At 39.9% G+C, this 25,451-nt stretch overlaps 1 protein-coding gene across 1 annotated transcript; it reads left to right on the forward strand.

Moving 5' to 3' along the window:
* The first annotated feature begins 3 nt into the window (after nt 1-3).
* On the forward strand, nt 4-24,032 carry si:dkey-192l18.9 (F-box/LRR-repeat protein 7). Its single transcript, XM_041968939.1, has 4 exons — nt 4-1,471; nt 5,476-5,565; nt 21,283-21,900; nt 22,702-24,032. The coding sequence occupies exons 1-4, from the start codon at nt 1,435-1,437 to the stop codon at nt 23,436-23,438; spliced, it is 1,482 nt and encodes a 493-aa protein (XP_041824873.1). The 5' UTR covers nt 4-1,434; the 3' UTR covers nt 23,439-24,032.
* The last annotated feature ends 1,419 nt before the right edge of the window (nt 24,033-25,451 follow it).

Consider the following 25,451-nt stretch of genomic DNA (forward strand, 5'->3'; position numbering starts at 1 on the left):
GAATGTGTGCTGCACAATAGCTCTTGTCATTTTGAGATGCTGATGTGTAACTGGAGTTTGTATTTGTCTCTCTGTGCATTCCAGTGAGGCAGAGATTGCTGGCTGTAAAGGTCTGAGGTTTGGCATTTGACCTGAGACAGCCAGGAGCCCAGTTCCTTGGTACCACGTACTCAAACTAAACACTGTTTTAAGTGCATTCTTGATGGTTCATCAGCAAAAACACATAAAATTTTAGAAATAGAAAACTATTACAGGCCTTAACTAGTCATGTAATGTTTCTCTTTGAGAAAAAAAGTTGTTATAATAAAGAAGTGACATTTGGTGTTCAGGGAGCTGAATACCTCTGCAGAATGGAAACTTTGCAAGAAGAATCTCTTGATTACTGCTGAGGGTAGCTGTGCTTTTTCTGGATGCCAGCCAAGACATCTACCAATATAGAACAAATGACTGGTCTGTACAGTAGTAGAAACATTTTCACTATCTAATGTTGAAGGAGGGAATCCAGATCTTTGCAGGCAATTAGTGCAGAGCTTTTAAAAGTGTGCAGTATGGAGAGGGATTTAACACATATTCAGAATATTTGGTCAACTGTCAACAGCAGACAACTGGCTTTGGCTGGGGACTTTACTTCCACATATCCAGTGACCTGTATGACTGCTATTCATAGAACCATTCCTACATGTGGTTTAGTTCTCTTCTTTCACGGGGGCTTTATTCTCCGAATATTTGGGAGATTATGTGTCCTTAGTTTGGATTGGTTCAGAAGAAGTCCATAAAAACGACACCTGGTGGCATTAGATTTAAATATTTATGAGGTATATAATAACTTCTTTGGGTACTGCCTTCTTATGAGCATATAATTCTGTGAACCAAATTCACCGCAACAATGCTTTGTCATTTGGTGTTATGTCAGCATTTCAGAGTCATAATCTTGGACTCCTTTGAATCTTTTTTCTTTCGTTTTGTTTTTCCTTTGACATTTGCATCGCTCTCTGGTCTGCGGTCTCTTTAAATCCAAATCCAGTGGACGGGAGTTGTGCGTCCTCACAAAGTTGCCTGCCCGCACTCAGCCTGATAAACAGCTGCTTACCATTTAGGGAACTTCTCCCAAGTTTTTCTCCGACCTCCTCGAAATCGTTTTGTGTGTACGTGTGTGTGTGTGTGTGTGTGTGTGTGTGTGTTCACCGCTCAGAGCCTGCGGATGTTCACATAGTCTGCACCGCTGGATGCACAAGTCTGGATTCTAGGTTTGCGTAATGCTCAGGCGTCCTCTGTTAAACATCTGGATTAACTATTTGAAGTCAGAGCTAACGGGCCCTGCGCAAATCTCCGCCTGCGTAGCCCATCTTTATGGACAGACGGTTTTTTTTTCTTTTACACCAGAGTTCATCTTGATAACCCGAGTTTTTGCGCATAGATTATGTATTCTTTAAAATGGGTGCGAACAATGGAAAACAATATGGGAGCGAGGGTAAGTGCTGCAATAATGACTTTAAAACATTTAATTTTACTTCCACTCTAAAAGACGAACTCTTTTATCTCATTGTTTCTCTTTTGAGGGGAAAAAAAGACCGTTATATCACTGTTAACGACTTTTTCACGCCGTAAACTAAAAATAGAAAACTATGAAGCGCTTCCTTGAGTCTAAACTTCGAGTTTATCCTCAGACATCAGTTAGCTAGCTTAAAACTAGCACCATCCCCTTTAACTTGAATTTTCTTGGTTTAATGTATTCTCTTTTTTTTTGTTCGTGTGTGTAAACTCAAACGTGTTTATCACGCCTGTCAATTAACTGTTGATGTTATTCGCTTTTTTAAAGCACTATTTATTAGTTTTTATGCTTTTTAAATATGAGAAACATTCATATTCCTCATACAAGACAGAGTGACACCTGGTGGTCATAGTTTCATACTTTAACATGTATTTTCTTACTTTCTTCAAGGAGCTAACTCTTCATAGCTCTTTTTTGGCTTCAGTGAAAAACTTTAGTTTGACTGTAAAAGCGCGTGAAGTGCTCTGGCACGTGCACAAGTATATACATAGAAGTCCTTAAATTAGTAGAAGTCAGACTGAATCTGTTGGCTGTTTTAATTAAATATCTCACATAAGTAGTCAGGAATAGTTGACTTGGCAGCAGATGCACATGGAAGCCTGTTTTTGAAATTATTATTTATTTATTTTCTGCAAATCTTTTAAGAGTTGGGCGAGAGAATGTTTTGGTATTTTAATTAGGACCATTTCTAGAGATTTTTTTTTCTCTACAGTCCCAGAGCTTGCTGATATTGGACTTGGAAGCCATTTTGTGCATACTGGTCAGCTTATATCATATAAAATATTGATCAGTGATCATGCATATACCTTTTAGAGCTTTCATGTTTTAAAATGTGTGTTGCATTTTGAGATGATCCTTTTCTGCAAAGGTAACAGCTATCCTCAAGTTCACCAAGTATTTGAAACATGTAGATAAGATTTGCAAATATTGTGTTTGGATGGAGCATTAGGAATTGGAGCTCTTAAAGGACCACTAAATAAAATTATATATATATATATATATATATATATATATATATATATATATATATATATATATATATATATATATATATATATATGGCAAATTGCTGTTGCTCAATACTTCGAAGACCCAGTGGAATCAAACTGCTTCACTGTCACTTGTTAAGCACAGAGTTGAGTTTCAGACACAAAAGTCTTGTGTCTGATGAGGTACATTCAATTTCATGCCTCACTGATAAATCCACAAAGCTGCTTCATCCAACAGGAATGCACTTTAAACACAACATTAAACCTTTCTTTTTTTTAAAGACAATACAATAACCACAATATGAATCTGTGGGCCTATACCACAAAGCATATAACATCTCTGACATGTGGCATTAATAATTGGGAATATAAGCTCAGCTAGATGCTCAACGTCACCCACATTCCTACAAGCAATGTTTGAGACTGCATTTTTTTTATATATATATTTCACATTATTCCCACTTATCTCTCAAACAAACTGCAAGCCAGCTCAACCAAATGCATTATTCCTGCCCCCCCAGAGCAGAGATGTTTGTATAAATAACATTCCAATGAGCTCTCTTCCTAAGTCAATAAGTGCAGAGAAAAGCTTGGAACTCGTGATCTTAAAAACAACACGTGGGCCAGCTTCATCTTGGAACTCATCCCGTTGAGGTACGCGAGATTCTCTAATGCCAAGTTGAAGTTGGCTTTGAGCTCTGCAGCAACATCACTGTGACAGAGCAACACGGCATGTAGCTAGTGTCTAACAAAATGATGCCATCAGTTTCTGGTTTAACAGGAAAGCTGCTGAAACATGTAGGAGGAGATCTGTTGAGGTGTTTTAGAGGTTTTATATGAACTCAAGATGTTATCTACTTGTTTGGAATGTGCTGCTCCAGCAGTTTAGTTGGGGATTCATGTGTTGTATGATGGTGACAGCTAATGTAGCCTTGAGATGCTAAGGAACAAGCATTTTTTTCAACTTTCTTCTGACTCCACATCCCTTTTTTCTGACTTTGTCTTTAGAACTGATCTTGACCCCAGCAACATCTGGAATCACCCTCAGGAAGCAAAAATAAGCACATGGGAGATTTTGATGCCTGTAAATAGGTTTAGTAGTTGTAAACCATAATATTTATGTTCTATAAGGACCTCAGATTGATGTAGTTTTCATTACTCTGCTTTTTCCTTCTTGTATTCATAAGAGTCACAGTAAACTGTTCATCTGTGTGCATGCTTCTAAGGTAGCACAGTAGTCCAGTAAATCAATCTTGTGTCCTATTTTTTCAGGCTACAATATGTTTTTTTGTGGATGAGAATCTTTGCAGTCACTGCAAGGGCTGAAATGTACATTTTACATACACATACAACTTCTACAACACATGACCCATGAGCAAGTAGCCTACAGCTGGCTCTGCTGTACACAGGTCAGTAGTTGACTGTGACCGGCTGTGAAGGCGAAATTACCTGCTTCTTGTACAAAATACTGGCAGATGAGCTGAATTATGGGAAATGAGCATCAGGCTTTGACTAGCTACAGTAACTCATTAGTGATACTATGGTTCAGTCACTTTGATTTTTCCATTTTTTTGCAATAATTATAGGAGAGCAATGCAAAATTAGTGGAGCCCACTTTTAAAACATGAATGCATTTAAATACTGTTTACTTAAAGCATATAAATGCAGTTTTTATGGCTTTATAGTATCTGAGACCAGTGACTTATTTACAAGAGCAGAATTCTGCAAGCCATCACTTCACATCTGTTTTCAAGTGTATCTCCACAATTAATTACACACTGGTCTCAACTATGCAGCAACTATCCACCAGTACATTATATAAGCATATGACAGGAAGCAGGAGCTTTTTGGACGCTTATTTTTCTACAAAGACAGAGAAACAACCAAACAGCCCCGAATGTTAGAGTACACCTACTTGCCTTTACCAAGCATTATGCTTTCTGCTTCTCATATTGACATTTAGAAGTTTAATGGGAATACCTATGTGGTGCCACTTTAAAGTGTTATTTGAGCTGCATTGGTCTTAGTCTGCTGTGTCATATTGGAGGGCTGAATAAGAAGACAAGTTGCATTTTTTATGCTCATTGTAAAGCTCATGTGGGTGTGACTGGATGAGAACACCTTTTTGGCCAGTTATGCTCGTTGAAAGGCACATACTTGCTCTCAAGAAAGCCACAAAGCTGCATGTATGATCTGACAGAGGAATGAAATGCCATAAACAACCTTTCCACAAGCAGCCTGCAGTCATGGCAGTGAAGACTGTCATACTCTGGCTGCGCAGGCGCACATTTAAATGTATGTTCCTTTGAAATTTAGAGCTCCTGTGTCATTATGTAGAAATGTAAATCCTATGTCCAGAAAACAAACGTGTCTCATAAAGGAAGAGTTGGAAATCCATGTAAACTGAATTAAAATCACTTTGATGTGGCAGTTGTGAGGCTGTGCGGACTCCACGACCTAAGAAGTATGTTGCCGATGACATGTAGCCATTCATTACAAGCTTGTATCTTCCTCCAGAGTGTTTCCTCACTTGTCCTAGAAGTGAAGACTGAAGGAGGATTTCAAGGGACTTTATTCTTCGTCCAAATATCAAAAACGGATGCTAATTCAAACAAACCAGTGCAGACTTTGTGCATGTGCCAAGGCTAGCCATTCGTCTCCAGCTGAGGAACATAAAAGTCATAAAAGTAGAGAGTGATGGGCTTTATATTTCCTTACACTTCATACCTTCTAACCATATTAAATACATCATCAGTGTGAGATTATCTCTGACAGATACTCTTTAGTGTTCAAACTTTAACTCAAAGAAAAGAAATTTTCTCTGAGACTGGGGTAAAAACATAATGAAATCAATGAAACACAAAACCAAAAGTGAATTTGTCATCCCAGCCTTGTTATATTAAATCTAAGCACTTGTGTTTTTCTTCCCTGCAGGTAAAGGGAGCTCAAGCATCTCCTCTGACATAAGTTCGAGCACGGATCACACACCAACTAAAGCTCCGAAGAATGTGGCTACCACTGAAGGTAAGGCATCTGGTGCTCGTTAACCAAACTGCCCTCCCTTCTTCTTCTTCTTCTCCTCCTGCTGCTGCTGCTGTTGCCTTTTTGGGAGAGAAACCTGTGTGTTCATGGGAGAAGCTTAAATTGAAAACAAACTCACAGAACCCAGAAACCAAAGGCATTTCTTGAGCTTTGTTTTAGAAGAAAGAGGGAAAAAAAACAACACATTTCTAGCCTCTCATTGTGGAAGAATGCTTATCTAAACTGTAGTCATATCAGGCTCAAAGCACTACTTGGGAGGGAGGACGGGAGGGAGATGTGTGCATGCCTCTAGAGAGGGAGAAGGTGAAGGGAGTGAAAATGCTTCAATGCTGTTGTTGCTTCCCTCCATGAAGCTCTCTGGCTCCCTCTTGCCTCCTCATCCTCCTGCCTCTACAGGCAGTCTCCCAACCAGGAGAGTCTCTGCATGGAGAGCTTCGTCAGGAGTGTATGTGTTACAAATGTAAACTATGCTCACTGTAATGGTTCAGAAATACTTTGCAGCTGGCAGAGGCCTTTGGAAACCTCCTGTCAACAGCTGCCTTGAATGCAATTTGTCATAGCAGCAGATTTTTGTTACACAACAACGACACATGAAAAGGAAAATATATTCTCCCCATCTTCAGTGTGTAAGTTCAGTCATAGGCAACGTCACTGTCTGGCTCAAATCCTAAATTTTCTATTTTTAGAATATATTTAAATTGTGTTTCAGCAAAATTGTTAGTCCAGTAGATGATTTGGTTCTGAGCACAATTTAATGCCAGAATTGAAAAAAATTTGGACAATTTTGTACTTTTTTTTAGTGAACTGCATATTTTAAAAGAATTTCTGAAAAAAGTTATTTAGGATTTAAAGCCAAATAAGTTGAATTAATTTGGCTGGAAAACTTTGTGTTGATAAAATAACACAGAGGCAGTATAACCCTATGAAGCTGACATGGCTATTGTGCTAGCATCTAGCTGGGCCGTCTGCTCATATATAGATATAAAACCAAGGCTTCACATACCTGCATCCTGATTTTGGTCGAAGTAGTAATTTATTAGTTTGACAGCACTGTTATTTACCTTTTTCTTGGCACATTGTAGTTTTCCTGAAAAAAAGGAAAATCCTCCACATTGTCTGGGGTGTCCCAATATATTAAACATTTATTATTACCACGTGCATTAACAATATCGCAAAGACATGTCAGACAAGCACAGCTGTAATATAATGTAAGTCCTGCTTTTGTGCATGTTCTACAAACAGCATGCATAGGTGTAGAAATGGAATGCAACCCATTTTAATGTACCTGAAATTAGCATTATACATAGAAGTATTTCCTTACATATCGCAAAATATATAATCTTGATATTTAACAGTGATATAAAATATTTGTTCTCCTAAAGGTCATTCTCGCAGCTGTTTTGGTCCAAAGTGAGATGATCTTTCAGCGTGATGTCTCCTTAACTTTAGATGAGGAGTTGGAGGTGGTGGGGGATTCAGGTTCTCCCAGTCAAAAGTGATGCCCAGATGAGTTTTTTTGTTTGTTTGTTTTATTTTTAGCAGGAAGATGTGAATTTTGGGTTGTGAAAGATCAGACAGTGGTGGACTTGCTCAATCTTCTCTTAGACCTTCGTTACTCTGCTTGTAGCTCTGTTGTTTTGCCTCCTCCATCTTCTGGTGCAAACGGGAACCAAAAGTAACATTTAGTGGCACGAATGCTCCATTAGATTGAGCAGTTTTAGACATTTTATGATAGTAGACAATTTTTTTATGATCTTTTCAGGACTTCGTCCTCCATCATTTATTAGTTAAATCATGACTACATGCAGTACCTCGTTGCTCATGTTCAGCGCTTTTCATGGTGCAGGTTTGGTAACACTCAGTGAGCAGGAAGAGTATGAGCCATTAGGTGAAAATGAAATCTCAAAACCTGGAAAAATAATCACAAACCCACTAATAAAAACCATTGGGGTCAAAAATCTTATCACAGTCTCTGGATTTTACATCTCGCCAACTTCCTGCTGCCAGTTCTCTGAGCTGACCTCTGACTCACGCCCTGTTTTGCACACTCATGCACAAATACAGTGTACTCCTCCTGTTCTGCTCATGCATTGTCATCACCAATCTTAAATTTGCTCTGGCACGGTGAATGTAGTATCCTTGTGGTTTGGCGCTGCCCACAAGAAAACAAATAGCAGCTGCAGCCTGTGTTTCTAACTGTCACTCAGCTGAAGGTTTCAAGGTGTTTCGCAGAGAGAAAAGAAGCAGCAGTGGAGGGAAGAGAACATGAGGCCAAGTCCTATCAAGGATCGCTTGTCAATTAATTTTTTGTAGTGAGGTTAATTCTCTAAATGTCTTTGTTAAATGTCGAACGAAATGCATGTGTTACCATGCAGCGAGATAAGCGCCTTCAGATTCACTGGAAATGCTAACTCACTTGGATTTGCCCACTGAGGGGCTTCTGGAAATGAACCCAGAGTATTTTGGGAAAATTTTATAATTGTCCTGAATGTCTCTTCTTGGAGCACAACCTGTATAGATAGGAGTATATAGACAGAGAGGGTAAAACGCCATAGCCAGAGCCATCCAAACCATAATTCCCCACTGTGTTATGACTAAAATTGTTATTTTTTTCTCCATTCTAAGTGGGAGTAATTACATGGTCTGGAACCACCACGGCCACAGTCAAATCCCCCTCCTTAGAAAGATACACACATGCATACACATACGCAAATATACATAGGCATGCAGATCTGTGTTTGAACACTTGCAAACAGTGGCAGATCACACAGCTCCTGCCCACCCAGTCCTGTGGGCCACTAAACTAATCAGGAAGCAGTCTGGGCTGTTTCCCCACCACACACTACCAGTATTCATAGAGCCCACACTGTCCCCATGCTGTACTAAGGTCACTGCTACATAAATCTAGTTACAGTGGTTAGCTTTTATCTCTGCCACTATACCAAATGTCCCAGTATAACATGACATTTTCTAGCAGCAATGGTTTTAGCTGAGCAGAAGCCATATGTTCAGGCTTAAACACAGAATAACAGGCAACAAGTTGATCTTCTGACTGGTAAATTTGACAAAAATCTACCTAATGTTCATATATTTGCTAACATTATACACAGAAAGATGGTGCTCATGCTAGACTAAGTAATTAAAATAATAGCAAACAGATATCTATCTGCTGTCTACAGAAAACAAGCAGCATAATGTTGGTAGAGGACAGCTTTCCAGTTTCCATTTTCACTCGAATAGTACTGACGTTTCATAGAGGGCAAAATATCCTACATTCACTAAAATCCAACTTTGAAACTTTCAGCCACTGTCTGAAGACTGTGAAGGGTCTTATTGGCTTTTTAAAGTTGTATCTCCATCTCCATCCCATAATCATTCATTCAGATAGTAGTTTGCTAAACTTGAAGCCCTGAAACATTAGCTGTTACCTTCAGCGGCTAAGTCAGAAGACTGTAGCTGTTGGGTTTGAGATTGGAGCTGGTAAAAACTCACACTCGGTGTATAAATATGTGCATACCTCAGCTTTTATTGCACTAAAATTCAATTTTCAGTCACAGTCAATCCAAGGTTGGAATTCAACCATCTCACTATGACGTGGGACAAACACATGGTGAAACATCAAATAACAGGTAAAAGTTTTTGAGTTAGTAGATAATACATATAATACATAACATATATTAACTTTTTTGTAGTGTTGCACGCTGTATTGTTCAACACAGCAGTGTTTAATAATTATTAAATAACTAAGCTACATGGTTATTATTAATTTCCCTGACATTCATTTGGAATGATTTCTTCTTTTAAAAATTATGCCTGAGAGTTGGGCTATCTTAAAAACCCAAATTTTATTTTAGTCAAAGTCACAGATGATGAACTAGTCAGACTCCATGAAGTGTTTAGAAAACATAAAGAACACAAGCTTCATTGCATTTTGCTCATTTAACCAACATAAAAACAGATATATAAAAACAATCCACTATTTTGACCAGTCACATCATGACTACTGACAATTTAAGGTAATTAAAACAGATTTAAGTCATTCATCCTTGTTTTGATCGGGCCTGCTGTTATCTAGAGAAAGAGTTTAAGCCTAAATGAATGAAGCAACATTTGTAGAAAGCTGGAACTAATTTTTAAAAAGTTTTAAGGACACATTGGCTTTACAAGCCTGCTAAAATTCAGTCTTCCCACAGAGTTTTAGTCTGTAAACCTGAGCTCGCTGAACAGTGTTTCAACTGTTGTAGAGATCTGTTCTTTCTCCAACAGATTATGGTGTCAGAATTATTTTCCAGGACAGTTCAGTGGCTTTCAGGTCATTTTACTATTCAGAGCAGTGAGGCGAGGCTGTCACCTCCTGTCTGACTTTGCAGCCACTGTGTCTCGGATTTAAACCAGACACCCTCAGAATTAATAGCTAGAGACTGCCTCAGTTTTCACCCTGGCTATTTCATTTTTCTCTAAACTAAAACCTATTCCATCAAAATAATTTCAAAGATGTTATGACCTATTCTTAACTGAATATCCTCCAGCCCCAATATCAGTGTGCTAATGGAAAGTAGGACATTGCCTGTTTTCGTTCACAGACCCATCACGTATTCCCACAAAATCAACATGAGGAAGTCACACTCATTCTCCTCCTGAAAACAAACCAAGCTGGGCAGTCGTCTGGCAGCTTTTCGTAATGTGCCTCTGTTTTCAGTTATTATTTAGACAAGTTTGTGGTGGCCTGACCCAGTTATGTTTCTTATTAGCTGCAGACTGAAAGGCACAGTCCTGGACAGTAAATCCTTCCTGTGGGATGAAATTGAGTATCTCGCAGCAGGGGTTACACTCTGACCCTGTCTGGGCCTCAAGGATTTGCTTTGGCACAGTCCAGCTCAGGGTACCTGAGGAATGTGGCTCAGACAAAGTAGGAACTATATTGACAGTAGATGTGCTGCCTGTGTGCTATAAATCCTGAAAACAATTTGCTATCAGCTGGTACCTTTTAAAAACAAAAAAAAACGTAAAAAGCTTTAAACATGATGAATCCCAGGACTGTTGTCAAAACAGCCATGCTTTGGGGTCAGTTCCTTCACCCGTTTACAACGGCACCAGGAAGGTGGGACGTTGTTGGAACAATGAATATACAGACTTCCTCTCTGGCTGCCAAGGACCTAAGAAACAGAGATAACAGTGACAAGGAAAAGCTTAATCTGTTTTCTTCATACTACTTCCAACACAGCAGTACAAGGCTACTCTGTGAACATACCGTGATTTATGCGAAGTTCTCCGTATGCTTATCACATGTAGCATGTCATTCGTGACAAATGTCTACATTCAGCGAGAAGTCAGAGGAAGAATCACAGCAGCAGTGACTGTTAAGTTTCTATGTGTAAATTTGAAAAAAGTACAACCCTCTGATGTGAAAATTGGGTATTAATTGTATTTAGAGATCCCCAAAAACTAAATAAGTTAAGAGTATAGAGTTAAATATAAGATTTTTTTATGGAAACATTAAACTTAACTCTGAGCATGATAGGAAAGTATTATACTGACAAATTAAGTAAATGCAAAGTTATTCATTCATTTTGTTTGAATATAATTTATATTTGAGTGTATAGGTTTTTATTTGAGAGATTGGTTTAGTTTTGACCCTTAAATTTAAATAGATGTCCCTGCATGAATTGAATTTTGCAACTGATATCTTTCTCTTTTTGGTCAGATGAGCATCAAACGTTTTTTTTTTTGTTTGTTTTTTTTCTTTTTTACATACTTTTAATTTTTTACCTTTTCTATATGTCTGAATCTTACATTGACAGGAGTATGGGGGTGTAGGAGAATAATAGGAATATTCTTTAAAATTCTATTGAAAATATTCTCAGACTTTACATAATTTGAATTAACCGTTAAAGGTGTATTCACATAGCTTTATTAGAGCTCATTTAGACATCATTGTCTAGACTAACAATGAGGAAAACCTTCCTTTGTGTCTATTTCCAAATATAAATTAGAGTTTGTCATTTACAGAAAATAATTTGTCACTCATAAGGTCTCATAATAACTTTGTACCCAATGATCTGTTTTCTCAAATGTCACATTTCAGCAGAGCTTATGTGAAATGGTGACTGTAACTTTTATTTAAGATGGGTATTAAGATTCAGTTAAATTCTGTTCCTTTTTTGTCCCTGGAGAGAAATTTGATTTGCAGTCACAACACACACAGAATAGTAAATGACCTGTACTTATATAGCGCTTTTATCCAAAGCGCTTTACATGTATGTCACATTCACCCATTCACACACACATTCACTCAATTAGCTCTCCAGGCCGGGATCAAACCGGCAACCCTTGGGCTGCAGGACGACCACTCTACTGAGCCATGCCGCCCCCCACACAAGAAGAGATTCACACCATCCAATAACAATAAATAAAATGAAATCGGGTAAATAAAATCACAGCTATAAACAAAAAGACAGACCAACTATGTCACCTTAGTGGCCACTACCATTTAGGAGGTGAACAGCAGTAGGGAGTAAGTACAAACTCATTCCGGAGAGGGAGTCAAGCAGTTCAGTATACTCACAACATTATTGTTAAAGATGGCCAAAAGGCCCTCCTGCCGGGATCCAGAAACTTTGCCAACGGCTTTCACTAAATTACCCAAATGGTTCTTATTGGCCACTTAAGCTCCCAAACCAAGCAATAAAGGACTCCAAGAACTGTTTCATACATACTTTAGGGGCACAGAAAAGAGTCTCTGAAGGTTTCCCATTTTTTTTAGATTAAGTTATAATCTATTAACACATTGGCTTAAAAAAACAACTTCAGTAAATACCTGTAAATTATGACATCAGTTCCTCTGGTATTTGGGGGTGGGTGTTAGCATTTATGTTTTTAATTGGTCTGTTCTGATCCCTCTCTACCTGCAGGCTGAGCTGAACATGTGTGGCTGAACTTGGTTGATTTTTGTACTTTGTGTTGCTTTGTCCATTTATGTACAGCACTTTGTTTAAGCTGTGGTTGTTTTAAAGGGCTATATAAATAAAGTTGAGTTGAGTTGAGTTGTGTTGAACTCCATTGACTGTATGCATTTTTGCCCCCTTGGTCAGAGCTAAGAACTATGTACTACCACCAGATAGATTGCTGCTTTTGCTGTTTTTGCGGCATTCCTAGTTATAGTTGTATGACCCTGAACCCACTTTTGTTGGGCTAGGATGTGAGTTATTTTAGAGCACCCCACAGAGCTTAGGTCATAACTTAAACCCTGCCAGTTTGGATACACATTTTTCTGATTTTTCCGGATAAAAGTTTAAAATTTGTTTCCCCTCTTGGTTTATGCTTTACTACCACCATAACTACAATCAACTAAGGCAGGTTTCCAATTAATAGTGAAGCAAATCTGAGGCAATCTGTAAAAGGTGAATCATCATTGCTAGTGGTTGTAATTCAACAGAAGAAGTAGTTGTCTTAACTGAAAACAAACCTCATGGAGGAAAATGCAACAGCTGTGGTGGATGTCTATAAGAGGAAAGTGGAGAGAGCTCCTCTTTAGGAATACTTTTCATTTCAGTCATAATAACTAAGACTTCAGTCGGTTTCTTGAATGTTTTTTTTTTTTTTTCCCTAACTCAGCCTAGAAATACCAAGTTGTTTCCATTCTCTCTCAATGTCCAGTGTGACTGGACACTGTCCAAACTACACGTCAGACTGGAAGCGACCCCATCCTTACATTTTCATGTCTGTGTCGACCATCATCAGTGACAAATACATCATCCATGTGTAAACATATTTATGAAAATTCCCACACATTGATATTTTGAAGGCAGTGTAAGGGTCAGATGTTCAGTCTAAACAGCCCTGCTCAGAAAGCTTCTGTCTCCAACATGTTTTTTTTTTTTTGCCCTCTCAGGAGCAACAAATCCCTCACACTTCATCTGTAAACTAACCTTGCATGCCGATGACCCATTTACTCGTGTTTACTCAGCCAGATATATAGTGTTTCACTGTTGACTTTTGCTGTGCCAAAATTGAAATACTCTGCAGAGAAGTGTTTGTGCGTGTCATTGCCACTGGGACATTTGTACTGCAGAAGGAAGATTTAAGTTTTTTTTTTTTGTTTGTTTTGTTTTTTTTCCGCTTAAGTTGCAATCCCAGCTTTTATCTTTCCAAAAGGAAAATATTTTATATGCTCACATATACACTACCGTTCAAAAGTTTGGGGTCACTTTGCCATGGGATTCAATAGGGAAGTGACCCCAAACTTTTGAACGGTAGTGTAAAAACAAGCTACTTAGCTTGCTTTTTATGTACTCAGACATACAGAGAAGTCTGTTTAGATGTGGATACATGCAATATTTAACTTCCTCGACTCATGGGTGAAATACCATTGGAAGTTCTCATCTTCAGCATAAAAAGTACAGTCCACAGTTTTTCCTCTATGCACCATTTTGACTTGATGCAGCATCCTGCAATTGTATCATAAATCTGTAGTAACTGTAATAAGAAATGTCAGTGGTTTTCATCTAATCTTTGCTGGAAATGGTCTAGAACACAGAAGAAAAGAATGCTACTGCTATTTTCCCCAGATTTCCCCCATCAGCTGTCCTTGCTCCTCCTCCACTTTCCTCTCTACTGCATCTAGAGCCAGGAAATCTAAGCAAAAAAGCACAGAACAAGAAAAATAGAAAAGAAAAACAAGTGCTTGCAGTTTACCAAGGAAGGAGGGAAGGGAGAGGAGGAGGAAAGGGCAGCTCAGTGAGCAGATCTCTCCATCCCATAACTCTTCTCTGATTACTGCTGCTGAGAGGGAGGGAGGCCTGGCTCTGTTGTTCTGAGTGCATTTACCATTTTCCTCAACAAAGTCACGTGTTTCAGGTCAACTACAAGAGTGTGTTTGACAGCATTTGGGACACACACTTGATTCGTATAAAAGTTTGGCTTGTGACTGGTGTTTTTACGGTGATTCACCTGGGACTTTGGGCTTTTATGTGGCAATATGGCCACGGTTGCGGGCAAGCCGAACTGACACTTTGGACTTCCTCTCCCATCATTTCTTTCTGTGGCTTGTTTTATTACGTAAGTGGGGAAGTGTCCAATGTGGTTAAAGTTCCAGTGGTACAGAAAATTAGGATAATTTCTGTCTAAATATTGTTCTCCAAGGAGTCTTGGTTGGATAAATTGTGTTTTACATTTTAACATAAAAAAAATACACAGACACATAAAATACTTTTCATGAGAAGAATCAATAATGTTTGGCCGATTCATTTTTGGAAAATGATTGCCAGATATGATCGACTCACTAGAAATATTACATTTACTTGAAGCTTATGGTGTGAAACCATTTGAAGGGATGAATGAATGTTTAATAAACAGCTTGGTCTCAAACTTTTCATTTATTAGACCAGAAATCCCACTCCAGGTGATGATTACACCGTCAAAATGAACCACTGTTTTATTTTATTATTTTAATATGCCCATCAGCACTGAAGGTGAGGGTGAAGTAGAGGAAATTTCTTTTCCTGCAATCTGCAGATTTGGCACAAGGCGTTATATGTTATGCTATGTTACATGCAGCTACTTTAAAATTTCTCATGACCCATGGAAATCTCTGTCCACAACAAAGCTGTTTTATGTTGTGCCTGTACATTATTCTATAATGCAAATACAATGTAGTCTGGTTATTTTATTTATGAGTCATATAATTTTATAACTTATGAAGGTTGTGCTTCCGATTTTTTTTCTTCCTGCTTTTATGATGACCTGACGTCAGCATTTCAAAGTCTTCTAAATGTGGTCATCTGCTAGAAAAAACTATACAGGCAGCACATCTGACCTGCATCCAGTGAAGCTGGACGCTGTCAAATCACAGAAAAGCAGACCTCTAGTGGCAGGAGTTTTTTTTTTTTTTCTTAAAAAAGGCTTGTTTCAGAGGATGAACTAATGGGCAGGACAGCATAAAGAGCCATTATTAATATTTTTCCTTTACTTTTTTTTCTGTGAGCCATGCAAAAAAATTTTCAGGAGTTCATAACCACAGCATTTCCAGGACTTTAACCACATTGCATCATTACATTTGTTCCTCATCACAACCAAACATTCAAACAAACATTTGGCCTTGCTTTCACTTTTCCATTCATCCTTACGTAGTAGTTCTTCTGCATGCCACATGTAGCCACATCACTATCCTCAGTCTTTTACCATGACTGTCACTTCACACGCTCAGTCTTCACACACAGCCCTGCCAAAAAGAATAAACTGTGCAGTCACCCCAAATTTGGAATACTATTTAACAACCTGTAAAAAAATGACATAATTCCTCAAAAGGCCAGATCAGCCTTGCATGACAGCAAATCCAAACTACCATTCGTGTTATGGAAATCTGTGGTGATTAGACAAACACTAAACCTCTTTATTTAATGGGTGACGTTGCCTCTAACTTGCCTTTAGAACATCTGAGTGACCGCCTGTCCTCAGCTGAAGATTTATAAAAGTGGCAAAAGCTGAATATGGAGCTGGTTGAAGTGTTTTAACAGGCAGAAAACTCCTTCTGGGAAATCAGTTGGTTCGTAGGGAAAGCAGGTTGTAGTTTCTACAAATCTGTTACAGCAGAGTCTTTAAAAATTCATCTCAAGGCTGTGAGATTAGCTGTTGCCTCAAAGTAGAGGCGCTATGGGGGTTGTCAGGAGAGAAGTAGTCCATTTCCTGTCCAAGTGTGCTCATTGTAAGGAACCAGCAGGCCCTATTGTCTTTTAGGTCATGCAGTGACGTAAGACCTTCCTGTAGTGAAGGCTTTGCTGATAGCCAAGCCGTCACACTGTACAGTGATATTAACTTCCATGTATTCAATAAAACCTGAGACAGACCCAGATGTTTTTCATCCCAGCAGTTCTCTCTCTTAGTCGGATGTTTCCCTTTAGAAAACTAGATCATGTAACCATCCAGCGCTGATAAATCAGCTGCATTTTTGGTTTAGTTTCAGCCAAACCCCTTTGGGCTAATTGTTTTCTATTAGCTGAAACTTTTCGTTTGCACATTTCCCCTCGAGTTGAATTCAATTTTCTAATGAGTAGAAAATGAGCATCCCCCATTCCCCCACAATCTTGGGTGGACCTCAGCAAAAGCTTGCAGAGCAGAAACATGTCACAGGCCTGATGGTATTGAGGTAATGGATTGGTTTGTTCTGCCAGATGCAGTGGTAATAATCCTTCAAGCTCCAGACAGGGTCTTAGCAGAGCTTCACGGCACTGCAAGATGAGTGGAATCCCTGTGGCCTTTAGTTTATGACCAGACTGCGTCAACGTCTGGATTGACCCTGCATGTGCACTTGTCTCCATCTCTGGTAAAGTCTAAAGGCTCTTTTGCCAATTTATCTTCCCTCTTTATTTTTTCTGTTGCCCGTTTTCCTCTTCAGAGGTGCTCAAATGGATGCCTTAGAGCTGTTTTTCATCAGGTTTTTGTCATTGAGCTCAGTTCAATCTGAACATCTGAGTCATCTTGTCCTTTCGGTGATCACTCTGATTGATTTACATTAAACTAGTATCAAAGCACCATCCAGATGTGCCTTAGAAGTAAGGCTGAGTTGATGTTAATGAGATTCTGCTGCGGATCGGCATTAGTGGCAAATGATTTCAGCCAAGTATGCCTTGCTGTGGCTATGTGTGCATTCAAAACTCGTGAGATCCTCTTTCACCACTGCTGAGTTGTTCTTTGTCCAGGGTCGAGACCAGATGTTCCACTGTTCTCCTCTGATTTCCTAAGCCAAACTGAATCTTCCACCAGCTGCACTTGCAAGGACTTTAAGAGAAGTTTAACAGCTGCATGGTATTTGTTCTGTTAATGATAGGTTTGCAACGATACAGAGATATAAAATACGACACCCTTGGTTAACTCTGACATTTCTGCAGCAACTGAAAGTTATGGGGAAGGGATTCTTTGATCCTTAAAGGTTGGAATTGCAGCTCTCCACCGGCTTTTTATTCAGGTTCTCTTTAGTATCAGACCAGTGGGGAGTTTAACTTGTTGTCATGTATATTCACAACACTTTTAGCTCATCTCATCTCTGTAGATCTGTTTAAAATAAGCACTGAATGAATGTAAATATTTCCAGATCAAGGTTAATTACTGGGTTTGTTTAAAGGTCAAGTCTAGTATGTTTGCAGTTAGTGTACAACATTTTAATATTTATGGGAATGGATTTTGTGTAGTTTTTTTATAAGGAGTTTTGGAACTTGCAGGAATTTTTACCTGACCAACACCTTCCAGAGTAAGCTCATATCTGTCCTCATAAGAACAATAATATACATGCAGTATTCCTCTGTAAAAGTTGCATGACACATTCATTATCACTTCATGAATAGATCCATCACATAGAAGACAAAAAAACTCAGATGCTCAAGGCAAGGAGCGTAAACTTCACATGTGGGTTTATTTCCATCTGCAGCATCAACTAGAAAACATTGTCTGATTTCACGTAAATCTTCTCAAAGTAATCCAGGTGCAAGCGATCCAAAACCCAGTGCAGACAAGAAGCGCCAAAGCTGACTTCATTTAACTTTTCCCATCAGCTGTGTGAAAGTGTATCTCAGATTGGAGGGGTGGGAGCACTCTGATTAGTGGCACTGTGTGTCTCCAAAGCCTCAAAACACTCCTCTGATCAGTCACACATGTAATCACACAAATTGGATGCTGCTTCTTGGCCAGTGGCAGATGGGTTGCATACTGAATCCATCGCATTCACTTGGAATTGGACAACAAAGCAGTGCCCCGGTCATCCATCAAAACTAGTGACTCAAAAAATGTGTCTGTAGTGGCTGCACATGGATTTGTGGAAAATATGATCTGCTCCAGAATGTTGTGATTCTGGCATTGTGAGACTTTCTTTTTTGTGTAATACCACAAGATTAACTGTAAAATTTAATTCATTTTATCATTGTAATTTTTTATATTCTAGTTTATCTTATTATTTTTTATTGAATCTTTGTTTATATATTTATTTTTGTAAAATTCTCTATATGCAGATAAAAATTGAGTTATTGTTAAAAGTTTATTTGCCAACATAAGCTAGAAGACCTCAGTGAAACCAAGCTAATCATTGACAGACCAGCCACAAGAATATGCTGTAGTAGTAGACTCAAGCTGAGGCACAACTGATGCCACAACTAAACCTCAACATCCCACTAAGATTTGAATAACAAATAGATGATGGTTAGACTATTTTTTTTGACAGGGTCAGTCTTTATTCCACCTGGATTTGGATTCAAGTGAGAATTTTAAGGCACACAAGAGGCATTTTAAAAGTAGCCGTGAATCAGATGACACGTTCCCGAGAGGATGAGTCTGTGGATGTCATCAGTGGCGAGCCGAGAGGCAGAATGAGACGAAGGTCTGGAAGACAGATCTGCAGGACGACTGCGAGGACGGCGTCGCTGCCCAGCTGTCAGTCCCAGTGCACAAATCCACATGACAGGCAGGATGCCGGCCATTTGTCATATTTACTGGCATTCAGTATAGAAGCAGCTGACTGTCCAAAAGCATCCATCCACAAGTGTACTTAAAGCTACATAACTATGAGATGAAATTTCAGTAATTGCAGTGATAAGACATGAATCGCCTGACAACCACCTTTCCCATCAGTCAGTTCAAGCACATACACCGGATCCCAGTTCTGGGTCTTTTTTTAGCTGCAGTCTGGGCTCACGATGAAGCTACAATAGCACAGCAGAGGTGCAGAATAAAGGGCTCTGGATTTGAATTTGGATGGTTTCTCTGTGCCCAATTTGGTTTCTTTTCATGGTACAAATTAATGTATTTTACTTCTGTCCTTTATGACTGTAAGGCGTGTTTTTGCCACATGGCAGCTGTGGCAGACTTCAGCCCCCCTGTGAGCCTGACCAGGACAAAGTGGGCTGAAAGATCTGATGTGTGGAATGACTGACTAAAGTGGTACATTCAGACCACAAAGGTTTTTGCCTGTTGATGATTCAGCCCATCAGCCTCCATCTTTCAAAAATTACTAAATGATCTCTAAACGCTCACAGCTTGTCTTTTCTATCCAGCTCTGAATTCTGGATTCTGCCACCTCCATCTGAAAAGTTCCCAGTCTCTACTCAAAGATCAACCTCTTGAAGGTTAGAAACTGAAACTCATATCTTGCTACTTCCAATGCTGGTAAAAATGCTGCGTTCCAGCAACTGTTCCAGTATATTAATGTTAACTATTCCAGCATATTTATAAGAAGTGAAGTAGCTCACTATTGAAATAAAAGATCATCAGATATTTAATTTTAAATATGTTTTATAATATCATTAAAGTGTTAATAATTTTAAATAAAGAGTTTCTCAAAGTACATAAAAAGGTGGATGGTTTTGGGGTTACAAACCAGGGACTAATTTCACTGCTATCATCAGAATGGAAGCAGAGTTTGGAAAGTTTTGATCCCAATAACCTTGTTTCATATGGATGTTTAGCTGTAATTGTCTTACTTCACGAGTTGTTGTTACGTGTTCTGCATGTTTTAAGACTTTGTATCCATGTGTAGAACTTTCTGATTTTATAAAAATGACTTCAGATTAATTTATTTTCTGCACTGATCAAAATTTTTACTAAAAACTAAAATATTAATTATTTAGATTGCAACAACAACCTTTAGACTTTTAATTTGTATGTTTTGTAAATACAGCTAAGAGAAAAAATTCATACTAGGATCATCGCATAACTATGATTATATAATGTAGCAACACAATTAATCACTTTATTTTGACCAGAAAGCCTGGAAACTGATGGTTGGAGAGCTGTAAGTGACATCACACGCATCATTTCTTAAAACACTCGGTGATAACTATCAGTCCACCTTAACTCCTCCAACTTCAGCAAGGCTAATTGGAGGGATGGTTAGGAGACACAGATAGGATCAGAGGAGATCGCTCAGCTTCACAGCAAAATGAGACCACTCAGGGAATCAGATCCAATGCCAACAACGGAGTCTGCCTTGTCACGCCAAGGCAATAAGATCCAGCCGCTATTTCTCACACAATCAGCGCACATCTGTCAGGAGGGCCTCAGTGTTTAAACAAGCCTGACCACGCATCGTCAGCCTCAGCCTCTCTGCTTTGAAGCCTCGCAGTTCATCTGATGAAGAGGCTGTGAGACTGCTGCCCCCAACGCCTAGCAGATAAACCTGACACGTTTTTTCCCAAACATCCTAAAACATGATAACGACATCTATGGAAACTCCTCTTCACTGATGATAACAGCTGGTGTGACACCATCATGCTGAAAACTACACGACTATTTTCCATGGCTTTCTTTTTCTTCTCTTCCCAAATCTGATGCGACAGTATGTCATTTCAAACACAGGACACAGGATAACACAACACAATATTTGAATAATTTTTGTGGAAATTTATAGGTGAACATCCACTGATTTTTTTATGTGTTGCTAGCCTGAAATCCAAGAACGGTTGTCTATTAACAAATGAAATGGAGTTGATTAAAGTTTAAATGTTTTAAAAATTGCATGACAGTTTAAACCCTTACTGCCTTTAATGGATCATTTAATGTGTGAATTACATGAGAAAAAGATCAAATGAACCTTGATTTAGATGGTTATTTCCAATTCCTAAACATTATCTTAGACTAGTTTTAAAAGGTCACTAGATTTATCTGATCTTAAAATCACTAGAAAGTGTTTTTATTTTGTCTTGTCTTCTTTTTGTTTAGGTTTGGAGAACAGCACAAGAACCCTGAGCACCCCCAGCCCAGGTCTGATCCTTCCATCCAAATCCTCCTCCCTCTCTTCACCCGCTCTCTCCAGTAACGGCCATGAGACCAACTCCTCCTCCTCATCCTCTACCCCCGCCGAGACCGTGGCCGTGATCCACCCCCAGCCAGGTGGCCACACTCGCTCCAGGCCATCAAAAAGCCACCACCACTCCCCCATTGACCTCCTCCCTGACCACACCCTCCTTCAGATCTTCTCTCACCTTCCGACCAACCAGCTCTGCCGCTGTGCGCGTGTTTGCCGGCGCTGGTACAACCTGGCATGGGACCCGAGGCTGTGGAGCACCGTCCGGCTTACGGGAGAGCTGCTTCACGCCGACCGTGCCATCAGGGTCCTTACCCACCGGCTGTGCCAGGACACTCCCAACGTGTGTCTGACATTGGAGACGGTGGTCATCAACGGCTGCAAGAGGCTCACCGACCGGGGACTGCACGTGGTGGCGCAGTGCTGCCCTGAGCTACGGCGCCTGGAGGTTGCCGGCTGTTATAATATCTCAAACGAAGCTGTGTTTGAGGTGGTGTCCCGTTGCCCCAACCTGGAGCACCTGAACCTTTCAGGTAAAAAAAAAAAATAAAAGCACTTCAAGGAGTGGCGGCACATGTGTGGATTTACCTTAAAAGAATTCCTCCACTCAATGGTTTTTAGTTAGTTCTTGTAAAGCTGGTAAAATCATTAGAGGGACCGGAGAAGCTCTGCCAACCTTCAGCTCCCATGTGGGAGAAGAAAGGCTTTCTTTAGCTGAGAGCAGAACCTAGCTCAACACGAGTAAGAGGAGCAGTCTGCTGCTTTCATTAAGGAAGTGACACAAATAACATTGACTTGAGCAGGACTCTGCTGGCAGATCAGCGTCTGCACTATTAGCAATCTCTTTGTTGTAAAAAATAGTCTTTAGAAACTTCTGGTTTTCATTTTAAATAAATTGAAATAATGAATCAAGTATAATTCTAAATGCTGAGGTCAGAAAGCTTTGATTTATTGTATGTAACAGCTGGCTGGCACAGTTGCATCCAAACATCTTGCATCTAGTTGCATTGATGTAATGAAACACAGCAGGTTTTACTCTACCGCCCTCAAGTGGCTAATTACTTTAGTTTACAGAGCCTTAACAAATGAGACCACAGCACCATCACAGCCTTTAAAAGGATTTACACACAAAATTGGGACCAAAGTTTGGATTTCTTACACTGAAGCTACATTTCTTTGAAAGCCTTGTCCATGCAGTTTCTCCCCCTGCAACCATTGACTATATATCGAAAAAAGTCAGTTAATTTATATTTTATATGTATCTAAAGCATATTTTAGTGTAAAAAAAAAAAAGACTAAACTGGACAATTAAATTCCTGCTTGTCTTCCTCCAGGCTGCTCCAAGGTGACATGCATCAGCCTTACCCAGGAGGCCTCACTCCAGCTGTCCCCCATGCATGGCCAGCAGATCTCCATTCACTACTTGGACATGACCGATTGCTTTTCACTCGAGGACGAGGGTTTGCGAACTATCGCTTCCCACTGCCCTCGCCTCACACACCTCTATTTGCGCCGCTGCACCAGACTAACAGATGAAGCCTTGCGCCACTTGGCTCTCCACTGCCCCTCAATAAGGGAGCTGAGTCTCAGTGACTGCCGCCTGGTGGGGGATTTCGGCCTGCGTGAAGTCGCCCGACTGGAGGGTTGCCTGCGCTACCTGAGCGTTGCCCACTGCACCCGCATCACAGACGTGGGCATGCGTTATGTGGCTCGCTACTGCCCGAGACTGCGGTACCTTAACGCAAGGGGCTGCGAGGGGCTCACAGATCACGGCTTGGGTCACTTGGCCAGGAGTTGCCCCAAACTCAAGTCTCTTGATGTGGGTAAATGCCCACTGGTGTCAGACAGCGGGCTGGAGCAGCTGGCCATGTACTGCCAAGGCCTGAGGCGAGTCAGCCTCAGGGCCTGCGAGAGCGTGACGGGCAGAGGACTCAAAGCTCTGGCAGCCAACTGCTGCGAGCTGCAGCTTCTCAACGTGCAGGACTGCGAGGTGTCGCCGGAGGCTCTGCGGTTTGTCAGACGCCACTGCAGGCGCTGCGTCATCGAGCACACAAACCCGGCTTTCTACTGAGACGGGGGATTTTGTGGACTGGTCCTCTGACAAGTGGATGTTGTAATATTCCTGTTAAGGTGTTGGCAGAGTTCAGCGGCTTATGTGTCAGAACTGGTTGGAACCTGGGGTGCAATACTGGCCAGAATTTCTGTTTAAATCCGCTCAGAAAATACTTCAACAGAATGTGTTTAACATATTTATCTGTAAAAAGGCAAAGAAGTACAGTATTTCAGTATTATCTTCTCCCACAGCATCAGAATTTGCATTGTAACACCATTCTACAACACAGAGCACTGGGTACAATTGTGTTAGCATTTTGAAGCTTTGTAATATATATTATTTTTAAAGCCATCATCAGCTAAAGGCCCTGAAACATAATCACTATCATGCATTACTCCAGCTATTTATAAACAGCAAGTATCATCTGACTAAATCACCGAGAATGTAGCAACAAAGCAGCAACAAAGCAGATGTGGTGATTTTAAAACACTCGTTTTCACTTTGTGTTGTGTGCATACGCACTTTATGCAACTGTACTGACAATCACTTCAACTGAGCTCCAAGTGTCATGTCTCACATTACATTTGCTTGTATTAAAGATTATAATTATTACCTGAGAGGACTTTCTCTGCCAGTTGAAAACATTATGAGATGAGATCATTTTTGGGGAAGAAAAAACAGGAACACATTGCTGCTATAACTGTGCCAATAAATGTATTGAAAAATCCATATATGTATGAGTCATAAGGCAACTCGAGCATTTCCAGGCTTAGTAAGGATGGAAACAGAAAAATGGAAATGATTTCAGCTGCTTTAACAGTCTGGAGCTCCCTTTGTTCTTATTGTGCCAAAATAATTTTAGTAGATGAATGATAGGTCTGGACTGCTGGCAAATCAGTTCAGCAGCCAAACTCTTTTACTATGAAAACATTCCGTCATGAATTAAATACAACCTCATCTGGATGGCAGCATATGCTGCTTAAAAGCTGTATCCTAAACTTTTAAGTCATCAAAGTAGCCACCTTTAGCAGGTACCAGCTGAACACTGGCACTGTTCCTGCTACAGTGGAAACAAAAATGATCTTGTGCGCAGCCTATCACACAAGCTGTCAACCCTCAGGATCTTGTCCTTCTGAGTTTCTGAGTCCATTTTGATGGTATACTCACTGACACCTAGACTTCCTATTTTCCCTGTAGGAAAAACCGACACTTTTAAGTGTTGAGATGGTCTCTCATCCATGGATAATTGCCTTTTTCTTGCTATTTTTATAGCAACACACTACTTTCTGCACTACTGTCCAAATAATGCTGCAAGGATATGGTATCACAGCTGTCTAGAGAGCTGTAAGTCATCATGAAAAGTTGGGACACCTATAGGAATCATTTCAAGTCTTGCTCAACCTCTATTGCTGCACAACAGCTTTAACTTGTTAACTCACTCCTTGTTCCCTGAAAAAGGCCTTTCTCTGTAACTCTGAAATACTCTGAATTATTTTTCAGTTTAGGGTAAGTAATAGGTCTAAGAAGGGTGAATACTAGTCACTGCATATATAATTCAGCATTTAAGAAGCATTATGTAACTTTCTAATCTTAAACAATGTGGCTTTCTGATTTGTTTTGATGGCACAATCCTGGAGCTGTCATTGCCCAGCAGTATCCCGAGGCTGAGAAACCATGCTGCACAACAAGGAGTACACATTACAGCTGCGTTTCACTTTACTCTAATGTTTGCTTTATGTAATGTGTCTCACCGTCAAGCCAGCAAATGGATATCAGTACACGGGCCAGCAGGAGGACATTGTTGGAGGCAGAGAGGAAGAGAGCTGGAGATAAGAAAAGAGTCAGCATCAGACTGATTCAGAGTTCAGGTAAGTAGATGAAGTAGCCATCATTAGGCGGCATCTCCATGGAATAAGAAATCTTTGGTTAAAAAGACTCCAACAAAGAGTGGGATTTGGTTAATGGCTCCATAATGGCTCATGCTTTAGGTTTTTGGCCTTATATGAAACCTTTGAGGATGTGCAAGTTATT

The sequence above is a fragment of the Melanotaenia boesemani genome, chromosome 18 (genome assembly GCF_017639745.1).
Source record: "Melanotaenia boesemani isolate fMelBoe1 chromosome 18, fMelBoe1.pri, whole genome shotgun sequence".
Classification (NCBI taxonomy): Eukaryota; Metazoa; Chordata; class Actinopteri; order Atheriniformes; family Melanotaeniidae; genus Melanotaenia; species Melanotaenia boesemani.

Bases quoted from the DNA above. Each gene is read 5' to 3' on its own strand.
- si:dkey-192l18.9 (XM_041968939.1), top strand. From the start codon at position 1,435: ATGGGTGCGAACAATGGAAAACAATATGGGAGCGAGG. The intron at 1,472-5,475 runs GTAAGTGCTGCA...TCTTCCCTGCAG, and splicing joins AAAACAATATGGGAGCGAGG to GTAAAGGGAGCTCAAGCATC. The intron at 21,901-22,701 runs GTAAAAAAAAAA...GTCTTCCTCCAG, and splicing joins GGAGCACCTGAACCTTTCAG to GCTGCTCCAAGGTGACATGC.